Below are 10,209 nucleotides of genomic sequence, written 5' to 3' on the forward strand. Positions count from 1 at the left end.
TATATCAAATTAAGACTTCCACAATTCACGATAAAACTAAACACTAATTAAGTGAGAGAAAGTTAATTAAATTATGACTATGCTACTTTTATTTAAAAAGAGGAACTCTCAGTTATTTCCAATTTACATTGGTACAATAAGTTCATTTTAAATACATGTGGACGATAAGAGATTAGTTAAATTATCTTGATCAAGTCACTTCAAAATGGTAGAAGTTAACCGGGAAGATGTTTGATACTAATAAAATTATTTGATCACTTGATACTTAAATCTTAACACTAATATTTTCAAATTAATACTAATCATTAAGTAACTTACTATAGTTAAATTACACCATTTCTAATACTTATGAAAAAATAACATACAAAGTAGATTTCCAATACTTATGAAAAAATAACATATACTCCTGTACAAAGTAGATTATCTTAATGTCTGATGTGATCGTATCTTTGCTTTGTCATATTGTTTTACATCAACAATATTAAGTTCTTAATTTTAAATATAATTATGACTATTATTTTTGTTACTCCTGCTTTAAGTGGGCTTACTTTTCTTTTGAAATTAAAATTGTTCCTCTACTTAATTTAGTAAGTTTTCAATTCAAATATCTTACATGAAAAATTTAAGATAACAAGATTAAAATTAAATAGATTTTGGTATACACATCTTCAATTTAAAACCACAAAATTCAAAAGCATCTCTTTATTACTTATTTATGTGCTTAGTCAAATTAAAACACTTAAAATTAAAACGAATGAAATATTGGATTTGTACCCGGCCTTCATGTCTAATGGAATGTAATTCAATCTAATTAATAAATATAATATCATTAACCTTTATATGGTATGAATATTACATCTACCATAAAATAAATTTAAAATATATAACAAGAGATAAAATTTGTATTAAAAATGATTTTAGAATATACAACCCTCGGATAGATCCTCAATAGATAATTCATAGCAAAATCTCAACAACAAATCCCTAATTAATTTCCTAGGTAATAAAACTCTTAGATAAATTCAAAGGAAGTAATCTCAGCTAAGTTCGCAGCAACAAAAGCCCCAAGTGATTCCCTAGGTAATAAAATCCCTAGATAATCCTCAAGAAATAATCCAAGTTAAAACCGATGCAAACTAAAAAAAAAAAAACCCAAGTAATTTCATAGGAAATAAAATTCCCACATAAATACCCAAGAAATAATTCACAACTAAAATCTTAGCTACCAAATCCCTAAGTAATTCCCTAGGTAATAAAATCCTCAAGTAAATCCCCAAGAAATAATTTCTAGCTAAATCCGTAGCAACAAAATCCATAGGTAATTCCCTAGGTAACAAAATTCCCAAATAAATCCCCAAGAAATAATTCCTAGGTAAATCGGCAGCAACAAAATTCTCATGGAATTCCTTAGGTAACAAAATCCCCAAATAAATCCCCAAGAAGAAATGCCCAGCTAAAATCGCAGTAACAAAATTCTCAAGTAATTCCCTAGGTAATAAAATCTGTAGGTAAATCCCCAAGAAATAATCCCCAGGTAAATTCCCAAGTATTGCTACATGGGCAATTTCTTGTGAATTCACAAAGGGAATAAATTTTTCATATTTTTGATCTTTTACCTGCGGAATTACCTATGAAATGATACTTGGGGATTATATTTCTCAAATAAATGCCCATGTAAAATTTTGGCGCTAAATGACGCCAAATTTACCTGCGGATTTACCCGGGAAAATCATATCCGCATGTAAATATAATAAAGTTTAGGAATTTTTAGATTTCCGCATGAAAATCCGCAGGAATTATCTGCGAAAAATTCCCTAGGTAAAATCCCCATGTAATTCGAGTTTTTCTGATAGTGTATTACTCACTCCAACTTGAAGTTAGCTTTTCAAGTTTGAAAAATTGGTTCTAAGTTTTTGTTTTGCTCACATTTTCTTCAAACAAAATGCAAGTCCAAACATAACTTCAATTTTTTAAATATACTTTTTAGCTTAACTTCAAATACTATTTCTTTTTTCAAATAGTATCAAACGCCTACTAGTTGTCGAATGCGAGGGAAAGGGTAATGGGATGACAACAAATTTTATGTCATTTAAAAAAATAAAAATAAAACTTAATAGTGCAAAATGCCAAAAGCTCTGAGGACATTCCTACGGATGATTAAACGAAGAAGCACATCGACTTGGATAAAGGCATCAGAATTTTGTTGAATTTGATTTTTTCTTCTAGACATTAAATACATCATGAACTTGTCCAGAGAAGTGATTCTACCTCAATTTTGATCATTTTGCAAGATTATCTATTAATTTTAATGCTTGTATTCATAGATTTGAAAGAGAAAGTTGGAATCTTAGTCATAGGTATAAAAGTAAGCATTTCGAGAATTTGAAGGACGACTTGATGTTGAATTTGCGTTTTAAGCGTATCTTTGAACACTTTCAGGGTAACGTGCTTGGAATAAAGTTATAATTTTGATCCGGCTCGGGTTTGATTACTTAATATTGTAATATGAGTATTGTTGAATTTATTTAACCTTGTAGAGTAAAGTTTTGCATAGATCTGCTGATGAATCCAAACGCGGTAGAGATTTTGGGATATTAAAGCTTTGCTTGAGGAAAGTTAAAACTTTGACTTCGATAGAAATTTTTTCACGATTAAATGATTAATGAAAGGGTTAACGGTAAAAGGATACGATATACATGCGTTGACAAGCGCTTATGCAAGTATCGGGTGCCATGTCGGGGTACCTTAGATGTTATGTGTGCTTCTTCCGTGCTACTTGATTGGTAATTAAATTTCTGAGCATGCCTTAAATGATTTGGCGATAATACATGTAGTATTAATTAACATACTAGAACAATAATCTAGATATCTTATGAAATTTTTACGATATTTGAGTTGCATAGATTCAATTCATGCACCGTTTATATGTTGTATGCGTGCTTTTGAGCTTCATGTGTTTATGACATTCTGTGTTATAATCTGTGATGGTTTATATGGTCACGATTCAATGGGATTTGATTTTACGCGGAGTAATGAGATTGTTGCCCAATCAAATCTAGTTCGGGGCGAAGTGATAATATTATGGCACAGTGAGAATTTGTTCTGTGCTGGCATGTGGACAACTCGATTATCTCCCATGAATCGCTTATCGTGCAACCCCTAGCCGGTCTAGGTGTATGCAAAGTGCTGAAAGCACTGGATGAGACAGTTGTGGTAAAAAGTATTTGCATATATTTTATCATTACTCTTGCTTATGAATTTTGTATGTTGTTATGGTAAAATCGGTGTATATCTTCTATATATGTTGATTTTGTGCATTTTATATGCGGTTTGTCTTAATATATGCATCATCTATATATGTTGATTCTGTCCATTTTATGTATTATTGGGTTGGATCTGTGTATATCTTTTACATATGATGGTTCTGTGCATTTTATATGCTATTAGGTTGGATTAGTGCATATCATCTATATATGTTGATTCGGTATGTTCTATTACACTGTTTAGATATATCTACTTTTATGTAGTATTTTCCTTATCTGTTGAGATTATATAAACTGGTCAGGATGACAGGCAGGTATTTGAAAAGGTCAACCTTGGCCACTACCTTGTTGGGGTCGATCAATCATACTTGTTGTGTACGCATTGATTTTTGCAGTCATGCTACACTTGTTGCATCTTAGTGTGTGCAAGTTGAGTGAATTTTATTGTGGGTGTATGCCGAAGATCATCAGAGATCATCCCAGTGATCCAAAGTTGATCTACCATCTAGTTCTTGGTAGCAGGTAGTCTTTTACTTTTTTGTCTTCTTAACAAATGTTGTACCTTTTATATCCAAGTTGTATATTCCGTTGTTAGTATCTCATCACTTGTAACATCAGTTTGTGGGGGTATTAGAGTTAGTTCCGCATTATATTAACTAGAATTTGTGGGGGTATTAGAGTTAGTTCCGCATTATATTAACTTGAAAAGTATTTCATTTATGTTATTTCGAAGTTCTTTAGTTTTGCTATGATGACTCATTTTTGTTGTCATTTTTAGATTGGTTGCTTAGCAGGATTAGGTGCCATCACGTCTTAGGTGAAATTTTGGGACCATACCCTCAAGTAGGGTGTACACGGATCGGGTTTTTAAATTTATACACCAAACTAAACCAATAAAATTCAGGTTTTTCAACTTCGGGTTTTCTCGGGTTTTTCGGGTTTTTTTTCGGAATAGTCTTGATACAAAAGATATAACTTTTACTTCAAATATTTCTTTAGTCCTAGTAAGATACAACTATAAAATTAAGGTGTTTCTTAAGAAAATAACACAAAATGTGAGAAGAGTGATGACGTTGTATTAAAATATTCAACAAAAGCTAATAAAATCGGTTAAAATAAATATTGCTAATTAACAAGCCATAAAGAAAATGACCATAATCTAAAAATACTAAGTCATGCTAAAATAAGTACGGCTAAATAAGTATTAATTACATGACAAAGAAAAAAAACATAAGTTATGTATTTTCACTCTCTAAATCAATTATGCAATACTAAAGAATAGATATCCAACATTATTGTCATTCCTAGTGGTAAACTGAATTTCTTTTGTTAGCATTAGTATTGAGTTGGTTTTGGCTTGGACTTTATTTGAGTTACTAACATCCATAGGATATAAAACTTATTGACATTCAAAATTCTAAGTTCAAGCTTGAATAATATGATAATAGATAAAAAACTACGAAAAATATTTAAGAAATATTTATAAATTACATTACAAATAAATATTTTTATGTATTAAATAATTTAAAAATTGAATACAAGTAATGTCGGGTTGGTTTGGTTCGGTTTGACTTTTTTTAGTTAAAACCAAACCAAACCAATTATGGTCGGATTTTGTTTTTTCAACACCAAACCAAGTCAAATCAAACCACTAGTCGGGTTTTTTTCTCGGTTTGACTCGGTTTAGCGGTTTGGTGCGGTTTGTCGGTTTACTTTGTACACTCCTACCCTCAAGTTAACAACAACAACATACTCATTGTAATACCACAAGTCATACAACACAAAATAAACCTATGAAAAATCTCAATTAGGGGAACAGAGGTTTAATACTCAAAATGGCAGGATGGATTGTTACAAATATCCAGTAATACATATTCATCCATATCTATCAACTATCAATATGAATATCCTAAGAAGAAAAAACTTACACAAATTGCAATTAATACTTTAGCAATCTAAGCAACGACAAAGCAGAGCGTTCTAAGGTTTTTCTCCCCTAATTCTTCTAGCAAGTTGGATATCCTTGGGCATGATTGTAATACGCTTGGCATGAGTGTAACGACCCGTTTCGTCGTTACTTTGACTTCCAGGAAATTCGCGACCTTGACCCCTTAAAACACCTTCAGTTCGTTGAGCTCTTAAAAATACCTAACTTGATCGGACCAGTCGTGCGAATTGTGTGTAAAATACCGAATTTGGGCCACTGGGCCCAGATATACCGTTATAGCGACAGTCCCACCGCCATAGCGCTTGCGCAGTAGCGATAGTGTGCTCCGCTTCAAGACGCCCCAGCAATGCAGTTGTCGCTGTAGCGGTGCTGCCGCAGCGACCGCTAGACCGCCACAGCGGTTGATGGGCAGTTATATACCTATTTAAAGCCCATTTGTTGACTTGACCTAATATTCATTTTCCCAAATCTGCAGCCGCCACTAAGAGAAAATTCGAGCCCTACATACTTAAATGTTGGGAAGGTGAACTCTTTAAACCCCTCATTTCATCCTCCTTTTAATTTCCTCTTCCTTCTTGCACCAATTATGATTATGGTAGAGCATTAAATGCGGGTTCTTTCTCAAATCTTATGAGACCTTTGGGTTAATGTGGTTATGATTAACCTAGAACAATTAATAACTTCAAGATAGCTCTTTTATTGCAAACCTAGACTAAATAGCAAGTTCTAAGCCTAAATCATTCTATTTTCTAAATGGGTTAATTTGTTAGAGGCTAATAATGAATTATGTGAATTAGTGAGGTGAGTCTGACTTAGATAAACCTTGTTCTCCACAAAGAGGTGAAATAGCTATAAATTAAGAATCTAGATTGATTACTATTGAAATGATGATTTTATCCCTATGACCCCGGATTCCTAAATTGTCACTTACTTGAATGTATCCATCATTCCTAGACCTCTCGGATCTACAAGTTCGCTACAAATATGGAAGATGGAATCCAAGTAGATGTTCGCGTACCTGTTCGGCCTCGAGGTAGATTACGGCTTCCTCCTATTGGTAGACTCCGGTTAGACTTTCATATACGAGTGTTAGATGAAATGGAGAATGCATGTATAAGATCTTGGTTATTGGGAGGGATACTTAGATTGATAATGTATAAGAGGTAGCGGTTATTATGTAACACTAGTATAGTGTTGGTTCATGATTATCCTACGGTGAGGCTTTGATTAGCGAAGCATATATTTAGACGATATTGTTGGAGAATGCATGTAAACCTCGGGTATGAAGTTGGGTTGGATATTGCCATAGGTTGGGCCTTATTGTGTGATTTGGGGCTAGCCATCCTGTTGTGTCGTGACTTATTTTGTTCCAATTTTCATTGGCTCATTGCTACATGGAGATAGTAGATATTGGTGACGAGTGATATATCTTGATGATGCTATTGTAGCACCTTACTTGTTGCTATTTGAGATGAGGATTGTGATTCTATTGTGGCTTATTGACATAGTTGGTGTGCCCATCTGTAGTACTCTTAAGATTGATTTGATTATTGACACTGAACTTATACATTGTACGCATTCTCATCATTCACGATATACTGCTGATACATGGATGATATATAAGGAAACGCTGTTATGAGCTGGGCTCAGTTGGATGAGAGTGACGTGAGAACCGATGCCCGATGTTTATCCCAAAATTGAGGTATGAGTGCTTGTAGCGATTATCGAGGTCTTTGCTGGAACCGTGAGGATTGGTACATGGACTTCGCAGGTCCCCCATGGGTTGTGCTGCCGAGATGTGATGTTTCATCACTGGAGTACATGTGTATCGGTGCATATGCATTGCATCCATATTTCATACATTATTGCATTGCCTTGTACCTTTGGTTTCTTGTGATATTCTTGTGATATAGTCGTGATATACTGATTTGGATTGGATGTATTAAGACTTGGCACAGTTGGGTTTAGACGCTATAACCTAGGTGATGACTTGTTGTGGTTTAATTGTGATATTCTGAATCAGATTAGCCATAGTTGGGATTAGTTGCTATAATTATAGGCTGAGATCTAGGATTAGGAAACCGTGGTGTTAGGTGACCTTAATATGAAGGTGTATGATTTGCTAGGTTGGGTGAGTGATGAACACTAGAACAATAAGAGAACTTTCCTTAAAACACGAGTGAATTTTGTAATGATAGTGACTAGTGATACTTGAGTATTATTTCCTATTGTCTGTTATATGAACTATAAGGTGAGGGTAATGTAGTCAGCAAATGAATCCCTAAAGATGAGTTAATGGGATAAGAACTTCATACTGTCGACGTGAGTGGTAGATGATATGTACTGTTGACTTAGTTTTGCCTACCATGCTTATTTGTAAATTCTATTAACATTATGTTATTCTAATCACTTTCGGCCTATGATGCTTACCAGTACTAGTGTTCTACTAATACTACACTTGCTACATCTCTTTCGGGTGTAGAGCTTTTTAGGATATTGATTGATTGTAGTTTTCCGGAAGATGCACGGTGCCTATATTGGAGGCCTTCATCATTCTCATTCCGAGATGGAGGTTGAATCTTTAGATTTATAGTTGCCTTCATTGTTCAATCTTAGTCGCTCTTGTACTAGTCTAGACCAGGTCATGGGAAAAGGAGTTAGTGTATTTATTAAATTATTGTAAATACTACAACTATTTTATTTAAATATATTGGTTTGACTTCCGCTTTTGATTATAATATATCTTGAAGGATAATGAACCTTGTTATTTACTAGTTTATGATTTTGTTTTGGGTTAAGGGTTCACCTACTGAGGTGGGAATGGTAGGTGCCAGCGCGATCCTAAATGGGCTGTGAGAATGATTCGCACACAAATTTGCGTATTTAAACATTATTTGCGTCTTTAAACATTCCTACAAGGTATGCCTCGACTGCTTCCTTCAAGGCCAACATAGCATGACTCTGGAAACGCAAATCAGTCTTGAGGTCATGTGCAATTACACGAACAAGCCTCTGGAATGGCAATTTTCTAATCAACAACTCAACACTCTTCGGGTTCTTGTGGACTTCACTAAGAGCAATAGCTTCGGGTTTATACCTATGAGGCTTCTTAACTTCTTCAGTTGTTAGGGAAGATTTACGGGCTGCGTTGATGATAAGCTGCTTCCTTGGAGCCTTGCCTCTGGTAGTTTTACATGCTATTTGCTTTGTATGAACCATCTAATTTTCTTAAGTTTTCTTGGAGTTGAATGCCAGTGAAAAGCTCATACATCTATATAATGTCAAGGTAATTTAAAATATCAGTCTATTATAGATTTTCTTACCAATTAGAAGTATGTATGGTTAATTTCGTCAACCAGTCAAATTTAATTTCATTCCATCTATTTTTTTGGATATTAATATGATACCAAATTTTATTTAAGGAGTAGAATTAAATACTGCGTAATATATATAAGATATATGTGTCCACTTAATATTGTACTCAATTGTAAGCTCTTTTAAATGTTCATGTAAGAAGTTACGGCTCTCTTGTTCTCTCTCTTGGTTCTTGAATTTCACAATGTAAGAGCATTTTTCTCGGTTTATTAATTCATCTGTTATAGGGCTAAGACTCTATTAGTTTTCACGTAATAAATATTTAAATTAGTATCATTCGTATATTAACCAATTAAGTGCATTTATATTTTCTTGTATAGTAGCTACTTTTTCTCTAAATAAGTCTATTTTATTCAAACCTTGTACATATCTTGAGATCGTCTAAGACATGATGCTAAAGACTCATCTGAATATATCTTTTATATCTACTAGTCTCTCTGGACATGTATTGCACGTTTATCTCATGTTATTACTATAAAGTTTTGCTTATTTGATAGATTGGAAGCATTCAGAGTCCCTCAGGAAAAGAAAGGCGGCTTTATGAGTTCATTTGCTCGTCTTTAAGGTAAGTTGAGATTTTCCTGCACTCCATTTGGAGGATGTTTTTGATAACTAAATAATGATAAGGGTTTCGAGTAGATGAAAGTTTCTGGTATTCGTGATCTGACGGGGACTGATATGGGTACCAATGCCATGTTATAAGTACTTTATAAGATACGTAATTGATAGATGGAATCCAGGATTGCTAAGGCATGTTGCGTATTAGCTGATTGATCATTCTCTTTATTTGACTGTTTATGTGCATACATCACTCCAAATAATCTCGTACACTTGTAATAATCGAGTTGCTTTATGTATTTCTGAACAATAATTAGTTATTGTTGTGTTGCATATGAAATTCATGCTTAATGTGACACCCATACTCATTCATTGTGATGATTCACACGGTTATGACTCAATGTAGTCCTCAGGGACCTGATTTCGATTGGAGTGATGTTGTTTCAGTTTGAAGGACAAATACATTTAGAATCTTTGAAAGGATTTGATTTGTGGTGAGTTGCTTTGCTGATCTGTAGCGTCTATCTCCTTTTAATCTCTTTTATGCATTTCTATCTTTTTGTACTTTCTCAGATAGTGTGATTGCTTTTTGATTTTGTAAATATTTGATAAAAGTGGTTAGCATTTTGTTCCCAAAATGAAAGTAATGCAACTGATATACAATTTTAACTAACTTAAATGTCGAGATGTAAAATCTATTGATTTCTTTAAACCTCACTGGAAATTTTCTAATCATATTAGTGAACTTCATTATTTAGCTTTTTCAAGAAAGAAACATCATTGTAACACAACAATACTGAAAGGAATCTGGAGATTCAGTTGAGAAAATACAAATACAAATTCATGTGACGTAAATTGCAAATTAGGGTTGAAATTGGGGAAAGGAGAAGAACATTCCTAAGACAATAATCAAAAGGAAATAACCAATAGATACATGTCACGATCCAATTCGTGGATCGTGATGGCACCTACACTGTTCCCCCAGGAAGGCGAACCATTCCCAACTCATTTTAATCATTTATAAAAATTATGTGGAAATAAACAATGATTTAGTTAACAGATTCA

General features: G+C 33.6%; 1 protein-coding gene across 1 annotated transcript; it reads right to left on the reverse strand.

Annotated features, from left to right (window-relative positions):
- Nucleotides 1–8,051: 8,051 nt before the first annotated feature.
- LOC132615918 (histone H3.3-like) lies at nucleotides 8,052–8,430 on the reverse strand. The gene has a single exon (XM_060330515.1). It carries the CDS (start codon nucleotides 8,428–8,430, stop codon nucleotides 8,095–8,097), a length of 336 nt encoding a protein of 111 aa, XP_060186498.1. The 3' UTR covers nucleotides 8,052–8,094.
- Between the last annotated feature and the right edge of the window lie 1,779 nt (nucleotides 8,431–10,209).

This window comes from Lycium barbarum, chromosome 10 (assembly GCF_019175385.1).
Source record: "Lycium barbarum isolate Lr01 chromosome 10, ASM1917538v2, whole genome shotgun sequence".
Classification (NCBI taxonomy): domain Eukaryota; kingdom Viridiplantae; phylum Streptophyta; class Magnoliopsida; order Solanales; family Solanaceae; genus Lycium; species Lycium barbarum.

What these genes read in the sequence shown, in the direction of transcription:
- LOC132615918 (XM_060330515.1), bottom strand. Translation starts at nt 8,430, where the DNA reads ATGGTTCATACAAAGCAAATAGCATGTAAAACTACCAGAGGCAAGGCT.